At 40.3% G+C, this 24,986-nt stretch overlaps 1 protein-coding gene across 3 annotated transcripts in view; it reads right to left on the bottom strand.

The window, feature by feature from the left end:
* The window catches only part of TRPM3 (transient receptor potential cation channel subfamily M member 3), a 275,279-nt gene that overhangs the window by 37,189 nt on the left and 213,104 nt on the right, over positions 1-24,986 (bottom strand). The window contains exons 12-20 of one of the 3 annotated variants that reach the window (XM_071802596.1): positions 24,029-24,079; positions 17,500-17,535; positions 17,215-17,355; positions 15,586-15,615; positions 14,172-14,461; positions 13,131-13,359; positions 9,730-9,897; positions 8,657-8,782; positions 3,578-3,718 (exon numbers count right to left, since the gene is read on the bottom strand). In XM_071802596.1, the coding sequence (XP_071658697.1) occupies positions 3,578-3,718; positions 8,657-8,782; positions 9,730-9,897; positions 13,131-13,359; positions 14,172-14,461; positions 15,586-15,615; positions 17,215-17,355; positions 17,500-17,535; positions 24,029-24,079 (1,212 nt within the window). The remainder of the gene's footprint in view (positions 1-3,577; positions 3,719-8,656; positions 8,783-9,729; positions 9,898-13,130; positions 13,360-14,171; positions 14,462-15,585; positions 15,616-17,214; positions 17,356-17,499; positions 17,536-24,028; positions 24,080-24,986) is intronic. The other 2 variants (XM_071802598.1, XM_071802597.1) reach the window with 2 other exon arrangements.

Raw genomic sequence — 24,986 nt, 5'->3', positions numbered from 1 at the left:
AGGGCCACCTGTGTCCTGGGTGCATCAAGCACAGCATTGCCAGCTGGGCAAGGGAGGTGATTGTCCTGCTCTGCTCTGCACTGGTGCGGCCTCACCTGGAGCACTGTGTGCAGTTCTGGGCAACATAGGATAAAAATGATAGAAACCTACTGGAGAGTGTCTACAAAGTTGTTGAAGGGTTTGGAGGGGAAGCCATATGAGGCGTGGTTATGAGTCACTTGGTTTGTTCAGCCTGGAGGAGGCTGAGGGGAGACCTCATGGTGGCTATAGCTTCCTAACAAGGGGAGGAGGAGGGGCAGGTGCCAAGCTCTTCTCTTTAGTGGCCAGTGGCAGAACCCGAGGAAATGGCAGGAAGATGTGCCAGGGGAGGTTTAGGCTGGACATTAGGAAAAGGTTCTTCGTGCAGAGGGTGGTGTAGCACTGGAACAGGCCCCCCAGGGAGGTGTCACGGCCCCAAGCCTGACTGTTCAAGAAGAGACTGGACAACACCCTCGGACACATGGTGTGAGCTGTGGGGTTGTCATATGCAGGGACAGGAGTTGGACTTGACGATCCTTGTGGGCCCCTTCCAACTCAGGACATTCTGTGAATCTATAAAAAATGTAATGAAAATCACTGCAAACTTTTTTGCTGAAAATTTGTTTCCTTTTTTCAGTACAGCTGCCCATGCAGGTACTCTAGATTCTTTGAAAGTGCTGCTACACAAGTAGCTGAACTGTCTTTTTCTTGCTTTTACATGGCTTCACAAAGAGCTAGGTCCTGCCATTTTCACCCTTGAGGGCAGTACCTCAAGAACTTAAGGAGACAATGCCTGCTAAGAAGTTTCTAGGGTGAGTTGCTCCCTATCCTCCTATGGATGCTGTACCATTCTATAGAAAACACTTGAATACTCATTACGGTCAGGGACAGACTACGAAATTGTACCAGCTACAGAGTCCTCCTTTTCTCACTGATTGCAAAAGTTAAATGAGCATAAAATGAAGTGGTCCCAAAATGCAAAACTTAGGGCAAAGCTGTTTTGATGTTTAGAATATGACTTGTACTCTGGGTTCAGTTCCCTCTGCAGCTGTTCCTTCTCAGAAGAGGCAGAAGTGTGGGCTCTTACAACCTGCTAGCATCTCAGCCTAAAGCTAGTAGTTAAGTGGGAAAGACCATCCTCTTCTCCTCAAGAAATCTGCGAGATGAGACTTTTTTAGCCATAGTTTTTAAAGTAACAGCCACAGAACAGAGCAGTTGACTTCTTAAACTATTGCATGTCCAGAGAGAAATGCTGAAATTTTTTTTTGCCTGATAAAAAGCAGTTTATTTTGGCTCATCTGCTGAGCCACAATGTTACTTCCTCAAACATCCCCACTCTTGTATGTTTTAAGAATGAAGGTGGATACAGCTATAGAGTGATTGCTGGTAGGTAGATATAGAATAATCAGACGATTTTAAAGGGCATACAAAGCCACGATTATAGTCACTTTTCTTGCATTTTGGACTGTAGAATATAAAATTTGGAGGATTTATTTTGAAATCTATGATTAATACTTTTGCCTTTGTACTTGTAAACAGTGTGACAGACTGTGGAATTTTAACCCTCATCTGAGAGTTGTGTTGCTTTTAGACTCCAGGAGTTTCTCAATATACCCAACTAGTCAAGCACTTCAGCCAGAATCCACCTTAATTTGCTCTTCAAGTTCAGTGTAGCCAGGCAGCTTTAGTAAGTGACCTTGATTGAAACCTGCCTCAGGACATAAAACTGTAAGAACAGGTCTAAATGGAAATGCAATATTGATCTTTTTCTCCCATTTCAGAATTGAACTAACAGGGAGAGCCTGGATGTTTCTTTCTGTTTACAGTGTAAAGACTTTTTTGGTTATACAAAATACATATTGCAATTGATAATGAGACTAGGTTGCTGATGAGCAGTTTCCAGACTCATTGGCCTGATTAATGTTCAAAGGCCACACAGTTCAGCAACTAGTTACTCCCAGTTGCCAAACTGGAGTTATTTGCAGCATAAGCTGTTCAGTACAGTTTAGTCTCTGTTGAAGTGAGTTGTTCCTGCTGTCTCTAGACATCATTGCCTGGATCTGAGCAAGGCAATTTTTCTTGTAAGAAGTCATCTACAGAAGGATGCATTCTTTGTTATTTGCTGTGCATTCAGCAGAATGATGGAAAATGGATTTCAAGTATTCCTGGAAAGGACCACTTGAAATAATCTGGCCAATTCCACTGTGCTGAGGCAGGACTAATTACAGTGTACCATAGTGGACATATGTTTTTATAAGATAGACTTAGAGATCACTAATAATAGAAAATCTACCATCTCCCTACAGAGTTTATGACAGTAGCTCTCAGAGTAGTTAAAAACTGCTTCCTAACATCTTACCTAGAACTGCCTTGCTGCAATTTAAACCGCTATTTCTTGTCCTATTCAGCAATGATTTGGAGATCATTCTATTTTGTTCCTCTCTGCAGCTACTTACACATATTTGAAAACTACTACATTCCTTCTGTAGACTTTTTTTTTTTTTTTTTCCCCAGAGAAAACGACCTCACTTCCTTAAATCTTTCCCCTTAAGTTCTTTTGTGTCCTTCAAACCAGTCCATATTTGTCACATGATGCAGAATCTGAACTGGAATAGAATATTCCAGACAAGGAGACTGAAAGGATTACTTTCATTTTACTTTTTGATCTCATCCTTCCACATTCTAGGGCAACTTGCAAATTTAATAATTAATCTCTACTCCATTATCCAAGTTTTGAATGAAAATATCAGCACCTGATGTAGGAGATAACCTGAAGGACTCCTTTCCAAACCCTGCTTCCAGCTTGATAATGAATAATTAATATCTGCTCTTGCAGACTAATTGCCAAAAAGCTTTGTATCCACATAGTAACTTTAATATAGCAGTTATTAATTTATCTGTGAGAATACCCTGTGAAGTTTTTTATATTGTCTCACTCTAGTCAAAATACATGACGTATTTTTTCTTCTGCTCCACCTGCAAGGTCTGTTTCTTTACAACGCAGGGAGATTATAATGATTTGACATAATTTGTCCCTGAAAATTGTACATTAGCTGCTACTCCGTTATCTTGTGGGTACTTACACTTTCTCTGAGAGACACTCTGCAGACTAGTCAAAACAGAACAAAGAAAAAATGTTCCAAGAAAAGATGTGCTCTATCTGCCTTTTTTTTTTTTTTTCATCAATTATTACACGATTCAATATCCTGGTCCAGCACAACCTCCTATTTGGCTTACTATTGGGAGCTCTCCTATTGGGAATTCTCCTATAGGGAATTCCTTGAGAACACTGATGGCAGCAATCTGCTACTTTGAAGGAAAACATGCACAGTCCATCAAATTTTAACCATTAACTTCCTGAATGGAATGATGGTCTTTAAAATTCCTAGGCAAGTTTGCAAGCTTTAGCTGACTTCCACAAAAGATTTTTATTAAACTATTTATAGGTGAGCCCTCCAATGCATGCAGATGCAAACTTCCAATGAAATACCCAAGATGACATTAATCCTATTTCAGTATTTGTCCATACAGTAGTAATATAACAGGAAAGATTTCTTACTGTGTAAAACCAAAATTTAACAATGGGAGCATTGTAGAACTCATAAATCTTTCTTCCAACAGGGATCAGTCTGTGACTGCTCTGAACTTCCTCTTCCTCTTTCTTTCTTGAGGATTCTCCATTCCCTCGTCCAAGCATTGCCTACAAGAAAGAACATTCTTGTGTTTCTTTCCTTGTGAAAGACAAATTAAGGTATTTTTTGAAATTTCAAAAGGAAGCTATTCAAAACTTCTCTGATTTCCTCATCTTCAGACAAAACCAGGTGACCACAGCTAGCTGTAAAATGCTTTGTTCTCAGATTGTCTTTTTTTTTGCATGGAAGTTGCTGCTTAATACTCTGTAAACCGAAAAAGCAATGGTTTGGCAGCAACTGTCAGCACCAGTGTGAAATCCTTGACTGGTGAACAACAAAAAAGATGTGGAGAACATTTCTCCTTCTTGCTGTGTGGACAGCAAAATTTTTACCTGACAATCGCTTTTTGTGGTGTTCTTCTATACTATAAACAGACGCACGCAGAAAACAGACAAGTTTTGGTTTTAAATAGAGAGGAGTTCATCAGGCTGAGACTGAGAGAGAATAACAGGGGAAAGATAAGTTAGCAGTTGCTGGACTGGAAACAACAAAGCCAGTGAGTCTTTTTATGTTGATCTCTGGATCTGTCACAGGCGATGATCCCACAGTGAAGTTCACAAGGATGTAGAGGAGTTCACTGCAGCATTAAGGCCTTGGATTGAAAGATCCTTCTACATGATTGTAGTTTCTTCCATGATGAAGTTCCAGACTGCTCATGCACTGCCTCTGTTAGGCTTGATCCCACTTTTACCATTGCAATTCAGACTCGCTGAAGAGCTACGCTGAGCTCCAGAAACACAAACTCAAGTCCTCAGCTATAAGTGCAAACCTAACAGGCAAAAGACGGTAATATTTTATTTACTCTTAACTTCATGGTCAGTTGCAGAGAGGTGGAAGGAGTGACTAAACTACTCACTGAATTTGATGCTTAGAATAAAGTATTCCTTTGTATTTAGCGTACAGTATAATCTATTAAATGTTCTTTCTGAAACAATTATTTTGTGAATGGTAGACTAAGAGTGGATTTCAGGTCACTGTGCCTTGAGCAAGTTCCTACTATCTGGCTTGTGGCAGCACCTATAGATTGTAGCACTCCTGTACATCAAAGGAATTGCAAGAATTGAGATACCACTGTCCTACCTAAGTATGCAGGGATTGCAAGATGATTATTTTATTTAAATGCTTCTTACTTTTATACTTTGTTAAATGAAGCAAACTTTCACCATCCCTGAACAATGTTATCATTGTTCGCATCTACAACTTAAAAAACATGAAAAACTAAGCCCCTAAAGAGAACAATTAGATGATAGACACATTGTCTTTCAATAAAGAGGTCCTTCTTTTATCTATCTCTGTGCTCTCTGATTCAACAGGATGTTCAGCACATACTTAGTGAATCAGCTTCAGGTGAGCTATTTGATCTGGTTCTAGGGCCCTGCAGGAACAGGAGATACCCTTCTCACATACATAAAAGTAAGAATCACAGTCTTCCCTTTTCTAGGCCTCATGTGCAGCTATTCATGTAAGTCTTTGGTCCTGTAAAATAGTAATTTGTAATGATAAACTGATGACATTTTTTTTTTTTTCTGTCGTTTCAGTTAGTGTAGATATTTGTGACATTATTATGACTGTGTATCATCCTAGATGGCTCCTGCCTAATGCTCCTCTTTCATTGCATTTATGCAAGTAGTTTTTTCCTCCAGTGTTGTTACTTTCCACATGATGCCTTACATTCTTGACTTTGACTATGCACAGATGTTACCCTGTGCATTTTTAACAGAATAGAACAAAGATTCAGGACACAAGTATGCTGCACTGAAACTAACCTGCTGAGATACTTTTAAAACTGCAGCCAGCTCTGATGAAGGAACCTGTTTCCTTTATCTTTTTATACCTGCAGATTTCTAAGTTCATTGTCATAAATGTAGATAAACCAATGCATATTAAAAAATTAAATATACCTCCTGTTGATTCTCAGAGAGCACATAAAACCCCTTAAAAGACCATCAAGAGTTTCATAAAAAAGGAAAAAAATTAAGCGGCTGCTAAGCAGAGGGAAACGGTTCTTATTAGATAAGCACGTAGTCTGCAAGAACATGATTCTTACTGAATATATCTATAGTAGCAGAGATTATATAGCTTTCACAGAATCCCAGGTATCATTATCTGAAGTCTACAAAACAAAAGTGATTCCTTGATCCACACCAGGGATTGTTTATTTGAGAGAAAAAGAAGTGAAATATGATCTGAAGTGCTTTGGGAAAATTATAGCCCAAGAAGGTACTAATTTCTTTGCTTCTCTCTATTTGCAGATGCCCTTTTGGGGAAATACGGCATACAGAGTTTTCTGTAGCTTTTCCCAAAGCCTTGTCTCTACTGTCCTCTGGTGCTCAAAAATTTGGCAGCAGAGTGAAAATGAAAGCTGACAGCATTAACAAATGAATAGTGTTGTGCATTGGCGAAAGGGATTATTTCACAGGGTTTAAATCCTTCACAATTTTATAAATTTACTGATCTTTAGACACCCTTAGCTCTTACTGGAATCAGTGAGTTGTGGATGTTTCTAGGACGAAGTCCTTTCAGTACTCAGACTTATGCTTTAGCTCAGGGATGCCGATTTCTTGTTTGCTATTGCTTTTTTGTTCATAATGATACTGTAATTTTATCTTGTTATAATTATTTTTGAATTAAATGTATCATATAATAGTAACCTCTCCCCTCCCCCATGCTACAGATGAGGAATTGCTCTGAGATGGCTGGGGATTAGGTTTGACCTGATGTCCCTGACTGTTAATTATATCACAGTATTAACAAATTGAAAAGCCTCCCCATTAGAAACACACAGAAATAACCTAAGTGACTGTGCTAACAGAACAGCTGCAATGCTGAATGTGAACAAATGTGTTTTCACTTAGAGGGGGAAGCACTAGGGTGGGAATAACTCAAGACACTGCGCTGTGTGGGTGGCATCTCTTTCCCTAATACACAATTTTGCCCATGATTCACCATGAGTCATGCAAGGTAAGCCTGACAGCAGCTCAGCTACATTGTAAAGTATGGTACAACTGCATCATTTTAGCCTGAGGGGATTGATGTGAGCATAGTTTTACATGGAGATTTTAGAAATCAGGATTTTTTTTTGATTCTTTGGTGTGGTTTTGGTAATGATAGTGTTTGTTGCTGTTTCTTCTTTTTTTGGGGGAGGGCAGATTTTGTTTTATGCAATTGACGATGGTTCACTGTTACGGAACCAGGACAGTTTTGGGTTGTGCGTTTTTGCATTAATGATCCTATAAATAGAAATCTTTATAAAGATAATATACTTTAAATAACAGGAATTTCAGTCCTGCTAGAATTATCACAGGCTCTTCAAATTTTATCCTTAGTGAAATCTACATGCTACATAAAGAATTACCCTGTATTCACACAGAACATGTGTGAAAATGGTACCTAGCTGGCTGGATATACCACACCTGTCTCTGCACACGCCATTGTATCCTACACTACGTATGGAAACATTACTTCCATGGTAGCTTTTCTAGGGGGACCATTCTCTGCCTTGAAATACTGGTGGGAAAAACGTTCAATGTCTTTGAGTTACAGGTATATAAAATTGGATTTTTCATGTGTTCAGTGGTTCTTTAAGGTGAATACAGAGGAACAGGGCTAAAGCCCCAGGAGTTCCATCATCCTGGCTGCTGAGCATGGCAAAGGACACAAAGGGTGCCAGGGCAGTTGTGTGGTGGTGGTGTGGGTGATTTCCAAAACCATGGACTTTTGAGGTGACCAAAGAGATTTTCAGTTCATCAATTTTGTTTGTTTAAGCTTTAAGCTGAACAAAGCTCAGAAACCCAAAAAGTGGAAAGATTTTGAAAATATTTTAACCAATCACGTGCCATGGAAGTAAATGAATAAAATAAAATCCCAGCAATCGCTAAAATAAAAAGATCTCTCTGAAAGGAAAAAGTGTGGAGAAAAATATGAAGTTCATTTTGAATACAACAGTTGCAAGCTATGGTTAGTGTGAGTGACTGATCTATTGAGCCAAAGTTCAGCAATCGATTAAACATTTATGATTGTACATCACAATAAACTATTAATCTTGATGAACTATGAATAAGGAATCCTTCATATAAGTGTGGCTCTAGGGAAACTTCACTAAGTCACTTCCCAAAGAGCCTTGCAGGCATCCTCTCAGCAGTGGAGACTTGACCTAACTTATGCCAGACCATTTGACTGAGGCCAGAACAATGCAAAGCTTCAAACTAAAGTATTTTCTTATATTTAAAAAATGTCAGGTAGGAACAGTCTCCCTGACATGTTGTCCAAATGTAACTAAATATACCTGGCTATGGCATCTAACCATAGAAATATATGTAAAGGCCTCTGCTAGCCAGTCATCTCTTCTTACCTTTGGAGGGCACCTGACTGAAGAAGCTGTGTTAGAAATCCTAAAGCACAGGACAGATTATAAACAGAAATATTAGGTCAGTAGCACTGTACCAAATATATAATTTCTAAACTCGCTGGACTCCACAGAAACAGTTCTTATTTTACAGAAAAGGCTGTAAGCATCTGAAACTTCACTAGAATGATGCATCAGATTTGAGGGAGTTAAGGGCAGAGCTAATGACAGGAAAGAGCAACAGGACTGTCAGCACATGGAAGGGAGAAGGGAGGGAACATCTAAGACTCATTTGGAAAAGAAATCCAGTTCAGCACATGGCTTTCTTGTAGTAGGAGTCAAAAGGTAAGAAGGAAACAGTATTGTAGACAAGAAACCAGGATCTGGGATAACTTCAGAGAGATGGAAATCACTTCCTTCCCAAATTTCTCCCCTTTGCCAAGAAAAAGGCAGCTTGTGAAGTGCTTATTTGATTAGAATAGGCACTTCATAAGTGGATCAGAAGCCAGGGACAGTAAACTGCAATTAATAGCTAATAAGCAGAGAACGGCCCATTGCTGCTATTCTGGCTTCTGGTCCTTCCCAATGGCCAGGTTCTTGCCTGCAAACGGGTCCTGTAGGTGGGTCTTGTGGGCTGCTCCTTCGGCTTGCCTGCATATTGGGTCCTGTAGGCAGGTCCTTCTGCCTGCCTGCAGACGGGGTCCTGTGGGCAGCTCCTGCTGTTTGCCTGTGGGAAACAGTCTGTTTTTTTTTTTTTTTTTTTGCCTTTATTTAAAAAAAAAAAAAATTAACCAGGAAAATTACTTCTATGCCTCTATCCTGACCTTGACCAACTGCGGTTGAGCTTTAAGCCTTTCAAAGATGCCACAATCAAACCCAAACCAAAGCAAACCAAACTAAGCTAAGGCAGGTCTGATGGTTCATGTGATAATTGCCCAAATTAAAAAGTGTCAAAAAAGTCTATGAACAAGAGATTGGAAATCGGTTACTTGGATGGTTTTTAGGGATTTAGGTATTTGATTCTCTCTGTGGTGTAAATTATTCCTCTAAGGCTATGTTACTAATAAAGATAAGTTCATTGTTACACAGTTCTGCTGAGAGGCAGAAGCTCTTAGCAAGGGCTGAGCTGTCTAGCTGCTTGCTAATGTCTTCAGTGGATTAAAAACTCATGTGTGTATGTGTGAGAGGCAATAACCACAAATTCACAAAGAATTTTGAAAAAAATGTTTTAATCACTTTTCTTGCCTGTTTGTGCACTTACTGGCCCTCTAATGAAATTAACCAAAAGAAAAAAAATGTCCAGCTTCTACAAATCTTTGGGCATTTCCATCCAAAGGAAGACTTAGCAACCCTTTTTCTGCCAGAGAGGCCCACTCATGTATCATGGCTGAGTGCTTCAGTCCCAAAATCTTATGAATTTATTTCAGACAACGTGGCATCATATTGAATCAAAATATGAGGATATCACATCACAACATGGTGCTTCACCATCACCATGCACTGCTGCAACATCGAGACACAATTATGCCAACATGTCTGGTTTGAATCCCCTCGAGGAGAGGGGACTGTTAGGAATGGTATCCTATCATCTGCTAAATTCAGCCTGCAACGCCCACAGAGGTGGGAACAGCGAATTGACAGCCCCGAGGCCGGCAACTTATTTTCGACACTTACAGTGAGTTCCATGTCCTCCTCCTCTTTCTCTTTCACTGGCTTCTCTGGTTCCTCTGGCTCCTTCTCTTGGAGATGGATCTCATTGGCCTGGGACATGTAAGGCATATCATCTTTGTTCTTGAACTCCAAGCTGAGGATTGAAGGAGGAAGTAGAATTCCTAGAATTACCTAAAGCAATAATAATGATAACAATAATCATCACAGTAAACAGATTGCAATCACGATGGTTACTTAGTATCAAATGGAACAACTCTGTCAGGACATTTAAGAAAAGAAAAACATGCATGCATGTGAGTTTCTATGGAAATAGAGTATTTGTCAGCTGGGGTAATGTTTTCAGAGCTCTATAGTGAAACAAAGCACGTAAGTTCTACTAGCATTGCTGTGAGTGCTATGGCTAATAGGCCCTCTTGAATACTTTATCTGCTTGCTCATCAGAAGCATCTCGTTATATACTAGAATATATTTACAAAATATTATATAAGGTCAGAGGCAGGTGGGACCACAGAGGTGTTCAGACCTTGGACCTGCAGAATTCTGCATTTTACATAATAGATAATACCAGTGCAAATGAGCAGTATTAATTTCTACAGAGAGGGTTACTAAGTCTCAAGCTCTCTGTGTTCATGTGTAATGCGCACAGGTATTCAAGGCATAAGTCTGTGTGGATCTAAGGAGACAAGGCAAAGCCAGTAATAGCAAATGCTGATGTGTTTAGCTATGAGGTCCCCTTAGATTTTGCTTCAGTAACCTGGCAGTCATGTAATGCTCACATTACTGCCAGCTCCTTCTTTTCTGCCTTTCTTCTCTTATGATGTGACAGTGTAGAAACCATTAAAATTACCTTGTGTGGATACTTGCAATGAACAATACCTGGGGTTAAATCAGTAGTATAACCAAAGAGATATCATGACAATACAAAAAGAAGTGGTTTGTCGAAATCCACAAGCACAACAGCTTTTCCTGGTTTTGCTGTAATCTCTTGGGAAATTATTTTTGTCATAAATCTCTCCCTAAATGGCAGTGAAACCAGAGAGCTTGTTGGCAGGTCAGGGAGGGTGACTGGTTGTGGTCATCATATCATCAGACAGCATGCATATTGTTTGAAACCCCCCGAAGAACCACAGTTAGGAGCAGTTAGTGTATGTGAACACTGTGCCCAGGCTCGGAGGCGCTGAGCAGCAGCTGCCTGGCCTGCTCCTGCACCCAGCCTGTCACAAAAGGATGTGTGCAGGGAGAGGGGCTTACAGGCAGACCTGGCTTCCCAGAAGAGATATTTTTAAGAACAGGCAGGATTAACAATTGCCCCTCCCCCTTTCATTGGAGCTATACATATAATACATTCAGCCTTCTTGCCATTTGACAGTTTTGACAGGAGAAAATTGTTCATGGGAAATAATCCATGAGTCATGCTTGAAAATTTATTTCGTTACCATGCTGCCTCCTGCTCATGTAGCTTGTAGCCTGCTTTAGCTTTAAGCAGGCCCTGCTAATGAGCTTCAGTGAAATAAAACACAGACTAGCAACTGAGCGAAGCATCCTTGTGAAGCCCTGATGTTACAAGAAGGGGAAAGGAAACAGATTCTGTTGCCTTCAGTTATTCATTGTGAAAGAAAGGTCTATTTTATGGCTTAAGAGATGCATGCTGCAAAGAAAGCATAGTGTGGGAAATTAGTTGCTCCACTGATCCCCATCAACCCAGGCTGAACATCTGCAAAGCCAAGCAGTGAAGAAGGCAGCAGTCCCTCTGAAGGGCAATGGGACTGTGAGAAAAATAGGTAGTAAAGATGTCTTCAAATGTGATAATGCTTTCTATCTGTGAGAACAACATTTATGCACAGCTCCTGGGAGAGGATGATGAGAATGCTATCAGCCACTTATTCTCATTCACCACTGTCACTGGATTAGACCCAGTATGATAACGATGCATGTACTCATGAGCATTCCTGCCATTACCAAATGTATTTTTCACACAGTAAAACAACTGAGCAATTATCACTTTTCACACACATAATTAATGCAGAAGTGAGAACCCCTCACTGAAAATGTTTCTCAGCCAGCCGGGAGGAAAAAGCAATTCCTGTTTATGTACTGACTGGTGACTACTTCGGGGATGGTGGAAGATGCCAGCCCATTAACAAAAACCCACCTCCCAGTATTCACCTTACTCTGTTAGCGGTTTCACTGACTGTGGAAGTAAAGCTGAAACAGCTTTGAAAATTGAATTATCCTCTAGGTCCTCTAAAGCAGTTCCTTCAGGTCAGTCATAAGGAAGATTGGCAGGGGATTGCAAGAAAATTTGTACTGCTTGCTTTGGCCTGCTCTGGGGAAGGTTGTTGGATCAGCACCTTTCTCTGGCAGTTAATTCATTTACACATCCTTTTTCTTTATATATTTTTAAAAACCTTGGCTAACTCCTCAAGTATCCAGGGCAGGGTGACATACTAACCTCCTGGCTCAGTTCTTATTCTGGTAACTCTCACTGATGCTGGAACGGGCTTTGATAAAGATGATGAAAAAACTAAGTAACGTGCTTGCTTTGAACTTGGCTTTGTGTTAAGCTCCTTGCTGAAAAACTGGACACAGGAAGAACATACCCTGCTCAATGCCACTACAAATAAGCACCTGAAATATGGTTAATTGAGCCAGTTATTACTGATTTGTTTTGAACCATGTGTCCTGGTTTTGTTAAAAAACAAGTTTCTCTTTTAGTGAATTTTTGCCTGTCAGCTAAAGCCTTCATATTAGCTGCATTTTCCTGGAGAACCTGACACATGTTTTGGTTAAACCTAGCAATGGAATGCAAACTGATTGATAAGCACAGATGGACATCTCGTGAGAGGGGCAACGAGAAACTGGTGACCGAGAGACTGACCAATGGTGTATAACATTCCATTCACGTGAATACTTCATATAAAAGTGGGAGATCACGAGGATCTCATCCCTTTTTACCTTTTCCTTTTCCCTTCTGCTCATGGCTGACATTAGGAGAGGACCTTGCTGGTCGTCCCTGCGAACTGAGGCCTAGTGACAGACTGAATCCAGCTCCGGTTGGCTACAGAGTCTAATCCAGGACTTTGGGTGCTGGTTCTGCAGTTGCTGAGACTTTCAAGATTGGTTTTGTATATTTTGTACTATTTTCTCTATTCTTATTAGTAGCATTAGTAAAACATCTTTAATTTTTCCAACTCCCTTCTCTCTGTCCTTCTTGCCCTCCCGATCGCCTGTCCTGAGTGGGAAGGGGGGAGAGGGAGGGGCAAAATGGGGAAGTGGGGGGGAGAGGAGGTTAACAATACATCTGCCAGGGTTTGATTGTCACCCCGCAATCTTAACCCTCAACACCATATCACCATCTACTAGAACTCCTGAAGCTGTTGATTTTGTTTTAAAACAGTGCTGACCTTTAGGCCAGAATTTTTGCGCATCCGGAGACGACCCATCCACATGTCTGTTAGCAGCATTTGGCTGCAAGTGTGAGCAATGAAGTCCCTGTGCTTGGCTGCCACTGCGAGCTGCAAGCATGTGGCGTTGCTCCAGTTCTTCAGCTCGTAGGTCAGCAGTTTCATTGCCAGTTGCTCATCCTGCTTGTATGACTGGTCCAGCAGCTCCACCGCCAACTGGCCGAAGTCCCTGCAACAGAGGGACGTTTGTTCATTCCCATTATCCCACGCAGCCTGCTGCAGAAAACACCCCTCTGCAACTGGCAGCCCCTGCAACGGGGGCACCCACCTTCTGTCATGCAAATCATGATGTTGACTGTACACAAGGAAACCCACATTTTCAAATGTGAGTGGCTAATGATAGGCATATAAATAAGTGCCCTGAGTTAGAAGTGATGAGCACCCACACCTACCAGCTGTCTGCTCCCACCTGCCTGCCCACCTCCCTGACATTTTCTAGCTGAAATCCTCTGCTTATCTATAACTTAGAGGATTACTTCTGTGCTGTTTGCCCATGATTTTGTGGCCAAGTGTTCTGTAAAAAGGAGGGTTCAAAACACTTAAAAATTCTGTCTCTCAGAATTTTAACAACAGGAAAGATTAATAGGGATCCTAGTATCTTGTTAACTAAGGCTTATGCCTGAATATTATGTTCATAAGGATTCCAACAAATCTTCTGCTTCAGGTGAACAGAGTGTCTTGAAAAAGCACGGAGAAAAGGTTGCAGCCTGACTCTTGAGGTCTCGGGGAGAACAGGTAGACAATACAAGTATTTCATTGCCTTCTTGACACCTTCTCATTTCAGAAGTTATACTGCTAGCAACTCTGCTTTTCTGGCAGACAAATTGTTTGAAAGCCGTTTAGAGTTTCTCTGAAGGAACTTCATTTTCCCTACAAGTTAGCAATGAAAGTAAGACACAGATAAGCAAGTGTCAGGCAGGTTCAGCAGCCTCTCTCCTTTTTTTTTTTGACCCCGTAAAGTGTGCATGAAAATAAATTCACCTGGAATTGTGGTTCAGCTCTTGGGATATGTCATCCACCATGTCATTTTCTGATGCTTCATGGGCCATGGCTTTGCAGAGTTTACAGGCCACCAGTGCTTTAGCCATAGCTTCTTCCCCATGCTGCCAAAAGAAAAGGGCCATCTTCTGACGCTTCATCAGCACAGCCCACACCATCAGCTCGTGGAATGGGAAGGGGAAATGATTGATCTCAGGGTCATCCAAATCAATATCAACTTCTTCTTCTCTTTTCTTTGTTGTTTTCCTTCCTCGCCGCAAAGGGACATCATCCTGTGAGAATTGTAGAGAAATTTGTTTCGCTAGTGAAAGAACTGAGTCAATTCACACAATGCACTGGAGTCAGTATCTGAAATGTTAAACACATTCCCTGCAGGCCAGCCCTTTCAGATATTTTGGACAAAATATTTACACAGGAAAATGGTGGGAAAAGTATTGGTCCATGCATGATAACTGAGAAGTCAGTAATCCCATACCTAAACACAGGGATAAAGAGCTTTGGACTACCACTCTGAGCTATTCTTTCTCCGTAAGAACAGAGAGCACAATCACACAATGTCTAAAATCATTTTGCAATAGCCACCATTAAAATAAAATTAAGAATTCACTCCAAATGTAACATCTGTTGTAAGGCACCTGCCTTTTTCCACCTCCAGAAAGCATATATCCTGGGGATGCTCAGGACTGCTGAAGACTCCTTCCCTGCTTATTCTTGTGTTTTCTCCCTTACCCTCTCACAAGAGTAGGAGTCTCCTTTCTTTCCTCCCATTCTGTCTTTATATCCCAAGTTTAACCCTTCTTTCTCCAGTTCTTTGTTGTTTCTGTCACCTTTAGTTTCCTTCCCATTTTAGCCTACTGTTTTTATCAGAAGAGCTGACCCATTCTGTGCTGTGTCCGTAGACTGCAAAATGAAAGTTGTCATATAAAATAAACAAACAAGAAGACACTACTGCCTCCTTGAAGCATCAGGGTAGCCAAAAGCATCAACAAAACTGACAGAAATTTGGCCTATGTACATATTTCTCCATCATCCTCTGCAACTGCCTAATTTCTCTGAACACATTTTTAAGTTATATAGTTATCTGAACTGAATTTTGCTTGGGCTGACAGACGGAAATATTTTGTTTAATCTTCATTAAAAGAAAAATGAAACACACAGGGGGCAGAGCCTTTTCTCTTGTCTACCCACTGGAGTTTTATTAAGAAATGTTTCTTAATCTGGCCCTTGCATAAACAAGTTATGTGGATGAAAAATACAATTTGTGTGGCACATTTCTCTTACAAAACTTGAAAACAAGTTTTGGTGCCTTCATTACAGTGAATTTAAATATTACCTTAATATAGCATGTATTTGTCAAAGAAGTAAAAGACATTAAGATTTCTCACAGATTGCCTACCTCCATTCCCAACAGTTTCAGGGCTTTTGGCTGTACAAAAAAATGAGAAAAATGTTATTTCTCCCAGAAGGGTGATGAAAAATAGCAACTATATGTGTATACATACATACATATATATGTAAGTGTATAACGTGTGATGTATTGCATATAATATAGAGTATACATGGTGTTTCAAAAATATGGACCCAATTCAAAATCACTATATATCTGCAACCATGAACTGCCCATGAATGAAACCATACAGGCCACACAGCAGGTGGAGGGAACACAGAGCATTTATAAAAAGGTTACTAAAACTTGATAACTCATTAAACTGTTTGTAAGCTTTTGTGTAACTGTAACATGTTGGGTCCATCTTTTTGGAACACCCTGTATAATACAGAAAATATAATGCAGAGCATATCATAGGCATATAACATGCTATAGATAATATATATGTAAAGCAATGTAATGTAATATAATATGCACATATCAATCAAATAATTACACATATATTTAATTTAACCTTGAATTTGACCTTATTTCACTAAAACACACAACAGAAGACATGCATTTGGATTCTGTTACAAATTACACCTGGTTTGGGGCTGCTCTGATGGAAAAGAGATAGGAATTGCTGCTGAGGCACAAATGGTTTTCTCTGGAGTACATCAGTATTTTGGTTGTTCCACGGCACACTTTTATTGACTGCTGTGGAGCTGCTCTGTGTATTGGTTCAGTATCTGTGAAATTGCTACTCTAACGCTTTACTTGGCACAGTGACTAAGGCAGCGGAGTCTCTCCCAGCAGCTACAATTACTACCTTTCTTCTCAAAAGTGAAGAATGAACAAACCCATTTCAGGTATTTGGCTGCAACTGTTTGAAAGAGCTGTTGCTCTTTATAGCCACTTAGAAAAATGTTCAATGGTGTGTATTGCTAAAAGCTGAACTGAGACATGAAATGAAACCGTGAGTTAAAAATAGGCGACGAAAGAACAATGAATCTTACTGGGAACAGTTGAGCAGATTTTCCTTTGTGCTGGATTGGATCAGTGGCATTATGGATGACAATAAATATCTTTTGTATTTTAGGAAACTTACTTTGGATTCATAGTTTTGTAATCTGTCAAACATGAAACCCCAAAAATACTGAATGGTGTTTTGCCATGAGCCCACTGACTCAGCTGGAGCCACATCCGGCCAATAAAGCAAATTTTGAGTTTGAAGTTTCTTTTCCCTGACACCCTGACAATCAAGAAGAGAGACAGGTAATGTGTCTACCAAAACACATGTTTTTCCAAGTCTAACTTAAGTGCCCTATGGCTTTATTGGTACAGGTCAAAAGACTTTTATTTCAAAAGCTATAGATACTCATAATGACAGATTCTAAAGCCAGAGTAGGCTGTTTTATGCACTGGTCACCAGGGCAGCAGAACCCAATAATCTTTTCATTAAATTAATAAAAAATGCAGCTTGCATCAGTGTCTGGCTTGCGGTATGTTGTGGTGAAATAGCTGATATGTACATAATGGAAATAAATCTGCAGACTGAATAGTATGTGCGTGTGGATCCCCAAAGCCTCGATCCATCTAAGAAGTCACCCTGCCACTGGATCCAGTCATACAGAAGGCAAATAACTTGCTCCTTACCCTCTTGGGCCCAAATAAATTGTGGTACAGTGTTCTGAACCGCTTTCGGGTGTAATTGCAGCGATATGCTCCTCCCATCAGGTACTCTATCACCAAACCAATATCAATCAGACTTATACGATAATCGGGAGGTAAGTTTCCCTGTAATGAAAATAAGAAGGATGGCGGGGGAGGAAGAAATGCTTATTACTGGTATTGTTAAATATACTTTATAATGGTGTAAAAATAAAAAAAATTAAATAGTTAAATACAGGAATGTATTATTATGCTGATTAATTAATTCACCTTAAAATAGATCCAACCGAAACCTGGATATTCTCGCTTGGAAAGAAGACATAAGTTAAATAAGAAGGTGAAGAACTTGTTGGAAGCAACAGAAGATAATGTCAGTACACAGTGCTCATATTCTTCAGCTGGGGAAACAAGGAGCATGACTGCAGAACAAAAAGCACGAGGATCAGCACACTTGAAAAGGCACACACAGTTGCTGGACTCTAGTCCTGCAAGACAGCACCTTTTCCACACCATCTGTCCCCATAATTCTCACCCAGCCATCTCACGTCTCTGCTGGCATCTCTTTGGCCTGCCCCATCTGCATTGCCAAGGCACAGAGAAGTGACATCATTTGTTCACATGAAACCAGCTCCTGTATGTGATCTTCCCATCCTGTGGTGTTTCTTTCCCATCTTCCAGCAAATGAAGGGCAGGGGGAAAGAGCTGTGTTGCCTCATCTAGAGGACTTACACAGCGCATGGGTTATTATTAGTGCTAGTTGTGAGAGGCAAGGAGAGTGTGTTATTTTTTGTCCTTGGGGTTATGTACTTATTTGTACATAACCTCGCATATCACATATCTTCACTTAAATTCCACACCTAGTATGTGGAAAGCATCTGTATGTATGAAAGTAATTATGCACGTTGTAATAAACAAAATATCTGTGGCACGTTGTAATAAACAAAATATCTGTGTCTAATTCTTCGAGGTTTTGTTCAAGAAGAAGACGAGAAGGGTGGCAATTTTCCTAGACAGTGTCTCCTTGAACTCTTAACATATTTTACTGAAGACTCCTCTAAGCACAGTAGTCTTGCTACCTAATTTCCAGCAGTGCCTGGGAGAATGTCTCCCTAAAGGTGAACTGTGCTTGTGGTCATTAGCAGGAACCTGGAAAATATGTCTACATACTTGCTCTTCCCCTTCTTTTACTCCCTTATCCTCTGTTAAACATTTTATATATACATATATATATATATATATATATATATATATGTATGTACAACGTCTTCAGCATGCACCTTTTATTTAGAAGGGAAAAAGAATGATAAATATGTCCACGTCTTATTGCCCTTACTTCGTGAACACCCTTGCACGTATCATCCTTCTCTTCCCTGTCAGGCCTGAAAACAGCAGAACTAAGGTTATGAGTTCTCCGAGACTTAGTGCTTGCAAAGCTATGAAGAAAGGTCTTAGCATGAGATGGTCTCTTACTGCGCAGCTGAGTGCCTTTGAGTTAACTGGTAGCAGTGAGCCTGATGCAACACCCAGCAGGCTAGAAGAACTTCAGGGTGGGCTGTTCTCAAGGATGGGCTGGTGAAGTGCTCTTGGGGGTCTCTGTCAATGGAAGAACAAAGCCCCAGCGTGGGCACATCTGCTCTTCTGTTCCCCCTCCCCCTGCTGGGAACTTCATAAGGTAAATTCTGATCCCTTGACAGGAGGAAAGGGCTAATGGGAAGAGAATGCCCCCAAATTAAATTTTGCCTCCTATAAATCACTGCCTCTTGAATTGTTCAGACAACATTTTGTGGTTCAGAGAGCAGTTCCCTACCACAAAAGAAAGGTATGATTCAGCAAATTGTGAATAAGTCACCCAGACCTAGAGATCTGATTAAGAACTCTGCAGATTTATAGAACCCTCTCTGTCCTGTGGGTCACTGTGCAAGAGATGTAACTAAAAATTAAAGGTGGAAAGAGAAGCAAATTATACTTCTGTGTACTGAGAGAAGTAGCCTTGTAAAAGGAGAAAGTTACTCTAGTAAAAAAATTAACTTACATAGTCAACATTGCAGAAGAACCAGGAAGTTGTAACAGTTAGCTTCAAACTTTTTCAGTACACTGTAATAAAATAATGATATTTTCTATAATGATATACAGTGAAGATTACAGTTAGCATGTACCTCTTCTTATGTGGTCATCAAAAGAAGTTTAGTAATTTGCATGGAGCAATTTTATGATTGTCATGCCTTGCTGGAAATATCTGCATGTCTGCAGATATCTGCCTGGCTTCTCTGCAGATGGGCTTATTAGATTCAGAGCAGAGAAACACTAATGGAACACATGGCAACGGGTTCTGCACAAGAGATGAAATGGATGCAAAGACCCTCCTTCCTTCTCTACATCAGCTGGGAAGAGCAATGCTCATTTCCCTTCCTGCTCACCACAGTACAAGCAGCACACTGGAAGGCTGAGGAAGGAGAGAGGGAGGTGGTGCTGTGGTGTACTACACAGAGCACTGAGCTGGGATTCAAAGGGACAAAAGATCAAGCAAATTTTGTGGCAAAAGACAAGCTGCCAACTATGTTTCAGTAATGTCCCTTAGCATGTCCTTTTGCACTCTTCCTACTCTTGGCTAATCTGGTAGGTCAGAGAATCTCTGTGGTTTGCAGGAATGCATATTAGCTTAGTTTGTTTGAACCTAGTAATTTTTACTCTGACCTGTTTCAAGAAAAAGAACATAAGTCTAAAAATTAAATCCTGCTACTTTTTGCTGTTGTTAGCTTCTTTTTATTGGTTTTTGTTTGTTTGTTTTCCCCCCAGATGTTCTTCTCTCTCCAGAATGCTTAATGCAATGGCAGCTTTTCTAGAACAAGAATGAAGACACTGGCAGAAGTGGCAATTGTAGCTCCAAGACTGAGTTGTAGTTTTTCAACAGACTCCTGCTGTCTTAATGTAAGACACTAAAATGAAATGCTTTGATACTAGTAAGTGGCAAAAAATACTTCAGCAATTAAGAAAGCAGAACATGCAGCAGGGTGCCACATGTATTAGAAAGCATGAATTTCTTGATACAGTTCTTCTGACTTCTAGAATTTCACATAGGGATTTAGATAAAAAATTTCCAGTAGAGTAACTTTAATAAAAGACACATCTCAAACTCCCAGATAATATTGAAACACTTTACCAAAGAAAACTTCTTTGTTCAGAAGTTCAGAGCAGAAATACACATTTAATAGACACAGACATAGATATGGCTCCATGATAACACACAAGCACTTTTCCAAAATAAGCAGTCCTAGTAAAGCCAATTTGACCACCCTTGTGAGAGGAGTTATGCATCTGCCAAGCATTTGCTCTATCAGCAGACACCCTGAACTACCCTGGCAGCAGTGAGTCTGCTGTGAGTGAAGCAGAGTGGTGCACGTGGGCCAGTACCCTCCCAAGAACAGCAAAAGTTTGGATGGGCCCATTCTAGTACAGCCAAGTTGTTCAGAAATGACAGAAGGTCTGATTTTTGGTTATGATAGGTACCCCTGTTTATAATCAACTAAACTTTTGTTTCTTAGAATTCTGTAGAATAATTTCAGTCGGAAAAGACCCTCAGGATCATGGAGTCCAACCATAACCTAACCTAACTCTGGCATTAAACCATGTCCCTAAGAACCTTGTCTAAATGCCTTTCAAACACCTCCAGGGATGGCGACTCAACCACTTCCCTGGGCAGCTTGTTCCAATGACTGACAACCCTTTCTGTGAAGAATTTTTTCCTATTATCCAATCTAAACCTCCCCTGGTGCAACTTGAGGCCATTTCCTCTCATGCTATCACTTGCCACTTGGGAGAAGAGACCAATACCCTCCATGCTGCAGCCTCCTTTCATGTAGCTGTAGACAGCGATCGGGTCACCCCTCAGCCTCCTTTTCTCCAGGCTAAACAGCCCCAGTTCCCTCAGCCGCTCCTCATCAGACTTGTGCTCCTCATCAGCTCCTCACCTCCTCACCAACTCCTCAACAGCTTCGTTGCCCTCCTCTGCACTCTCTCCAGCACCTTAATGTCCGTCTTATGATGAGGGGCGCAAAACTGAATACAGGATTCCAGGTGGGGCGTCGCCAGTGCCAAGTACAGTGGCCGGGACAGCTCTTCAGTGCTAAAGCATTATTATTTTCCTGAAGAAACTTGGACTTCAAAGCGTAGCTAATCAGTTGTAGTATTTTTTCCCTTCAAGAGGATTTTTATATTCAGCAGGTATCAAGCCTCTGATTTTACATGCTGGGGGAAAAAGAATTTATTTAAAAATTCTGTATATTGCTTGTTAGTTCTCTGGAAATGTAGACATATAGGGGCAGTCCAAATTAAAGGACTTTGAAAACCTGTATACCGCAGAGTAGGATTAAGATATGTTGATTATATACGATTTTTAGATTAAAGAAAAAAATCAATCTGTTAATTTCTGCTGATTGTCATTAGCTCGTGGAGCCAGGGAAGGACTTTCTGAAAACAACCTGTAGAGGGCATCCTCCACTTACAGACAGGATGCCCAGCGTGGCCACGGTTTCGTCTGGATGCACCGGCTTGTTCAGTCGACGGAGGGAGGAAGTCAACCCTGTATGCTAAATTCTGTCTCCTTGACAGCAGATGCCAAAAAGGCCATCATGCAGACGATGCAGGCAGATTTGTCCCCATATGTAGTTATGGAATTGAGAGGGTCGAAAAGAGACACAAGCACACTTGTTTCTAAAGCAGAGCCATTAATAAATATTTTGTCTTGTTAATATATGCAGAATTTAGGCACGCTGTGATTACTGTAAAGTTTTTAAGACTCTTTCACCAGGCTTTTACAATATGCTGCCCAGGCCAACAGTCTTCACAATGATATTTGGAAAAATAGAAAGAAAATAAATGGTTGTCTTATATATTTGTGCATGTGTGCACACATATGTGTCTGTAAGCTGCCATAAACAGGATGTGGTAGTGTGGCTTCTGTTCAAATTTCTTCCTTTATTAAGCAGGCAGGGTGGTTTTTCAAACAACCAACCAACCCCACCCCCCCTCCTGGTGATTTATAGAGCTATGTAATACAATAATAGTAAATGAAATAATGCTTCTATGATTTGTAAGCATCCGTTTTCTATTTGAGAATTCACAATGATGCAGAATATAAATAGCTTTTTATAGCACACTCCTTTAATTAGAACAGGTTTTAAAATTGGGATGTATGCATAAAAAGCACAGAGTATCCATATCCTTTAAGCATTGTCTCATGGTGACATACTACATTTTTTGTGTTTATATTTTGTGATGCTGTAATTAAATCGGAGAGGTTAGGTATGTGGCATCAAATATATATAAACTCACAGAACGAACATCAGCAGTGTGGCCTTATTTTAATGCACAGTGGTGATGTAATGGTCAGATAGTGATGTCCACTAAGAAGTTATTTCCAAGGAGGTGTTTCCATTTAAACTGTTGTCAGATCTGCTGGCCGATTTATAGTGTGGCTGACTGGTAAGGCATCTGCCCAGATGGCAGTGCTATGTCGAGCTGTCACTTTTTTCCAAGCAAACTGTGGTTCTTCCTCATCACTGACAAAATGAGAAATACAGAACCAGACGTGCAGTTTTCTGATGAAGGTGTTAAAGGGCTGCAGCAGGCTGTTTTTAAAGCCCTTAACTATGTTCTAATAAGAGCATACATTGACTTCAGGTAGTGGGAATTACTGGGGACTTTAGATATGGACAGAGGAGAGAAGGATGAATTTACGGAAAAATGACCATCTCCTAACATTTACCAATCACTATGGAACAAATAATGTCATACAGCGTAAGTTTATTTAATGCGAGTGTCTATCAACATACACCTATGAATACTGATTGTCTTTGCCTATTTGATGCTTTTTTTCAAGAACTCCTTTGAAAACACACCTTTTGTTAAAGAGTCAGAAAAAGATATTGATATTATTTAGTCATTCAAATTGTTATACCTTTGAAATCAGGCTTGGAAAGGTGATGCTGGGGGAAAAGAAGGAGTTTGAAAAGGAATAAATTTAAAAGTAAGAAGACTGATTATGCTCGTTTCAAACTATTATAGGCACATAAATAACTGCGTATTTACTAAAAAAACCCCAACAACCTGGTAACCTGGGCTTCAAGAGAAGTAGCTGGTCCATGTATTTAGAGGATAAGGGATTCTCATTCATTGCTATTGCTGTAACACTTTCAATCCTGAACACATTGCTGAAGGTATTTGTATCTCCTTCCTGTCATTATACCTTTCTGTGTTTCTGTCCTGCCCTGCTAATGACTCTTTGTAATTCAAGATGCTTGAAATTATCTTGATAAGTGGGCAGGGGGAAGTTGCACTACTTTTTTTTTGTATATTTCTGGTGAGGAAGATGGCTACAATACATACCACACAACACAGAATGAGAAACTATTTCAACAAACTAGGATCCAGCACAAGGATAAGGGCTATTTTACAGGCTCAGAAGTAAACTAACAACATGGAAATTAGCTTTGACAATAGTTGCAGGTACGGAAAAATACAGATAACATCATAAATCCACACAATATATAAAGGCCTACAGTTATACTAGCAGAAGCACTATTACCCAAGCATCTAAAAGCACAGAGAAAGCAAGACAAATAACTTGCTAATTGTACTTTATATGCAAGAAGCTCATATTCGGTACATACAAACAGGACATTCTGTAATGGCAGGGGAAGGAGAAGGCTCTGACTGAAAGCTCGTGCAAAACAGAGATTGTATCTAGCTACAGAAAGCAATCATAGCATTATCTCCAACCTACCGTCTATCAGGCTCTTACCTTTTTGACGTCCCTAACTAGATGATACAGAGTGTTGGATGGTCCATGTCTCTGCAAAGGACAAATAAAAAAGAAAAAGTAGTTTTGCATTGTCCAAAGTCTTTCAAGGTATAAATGCTGAAATGGCTTTCTCACCTAGTAGTTTAAAAATCAGACTGAGAGCACTTAAATTGTACACTTGTATGAAGTAAAAAAATAAAATAAATAATAAAAATAAATTACAAGAGCATTATTTCACCTGACTTGTACAAAACCTTCCAGCTAGAAAACCACAAGAACTGCCATACTGGATGTAAATTAAGGTCCTATATACCAGATCAGGCTCCTGGCCTAGGCAAAATAGGACCCCAGCATAACAGGCACAGCCCCTGGGAGAGAGTGGAAGGAAGAACAGCTGCCTGTCTTGGCACCACTGGTGGCTCAGAGAGTCCCTGAGCCCGACATTGCATGTAGGCTGTCTCATCTGAAAGCCACTAACAGCATGCAGTCTGTAGATTTGTCCAGTCTTCTTTTGACTCCACCTGACATGCAAAACAATCTGCAGCGGACTCCCACAACTTCAATTATATGTAGAGAAGTACTTCCTTTTTTTTTTGTTGTGTTTTTGACTGTTGCTGATATTTTAAGAGACTTTTATGGGAGGTCTCACTACTTGTAATTGATGACAGATGAGACCACTGCATACGTGCAGAGTCAGTGTTTCCATACAAACCTTGCTCTGAACTTGCCTACACTTAACTTTATGTAATCCCACCACTGAACATGATGAGACTTTACTGTGTTTCTTCATATGTTGCTTCAGATTTGCCTACCCTGAGTGATGTTAAAACATCTGTGAACATTGTCCCTTCAGTAGTTACTATTTTTGAGACCATCTCAAAACATGCTGAACAGCAGTCTTCCCAGAACAGGATCTTGGATGACCTCTGGTCATAATGTCTTTTTGTGGTGAGAACAG

The sequence above is a fragment of the Patagioenas fasciata genome, chromosome Z (genome assembly GCF_037038585.1).
Source record: "Patagioenas fasciata isolate bPatFas1 chromosome Z, bPatFas1.hap1, whole genome shotgun sequence".
Taxonomy (NCBI): domain Eukaryota; kingdom Metazoa; phylum Chordata; class Aves; order Columbiformes; family Columbidae; genus Patagioenas; species Patagioenas fasciata.
Note: the sequence above shows the minus strand (reverse complement) of the source record. Positions and strands in the feature narration are given on the sequence as shown.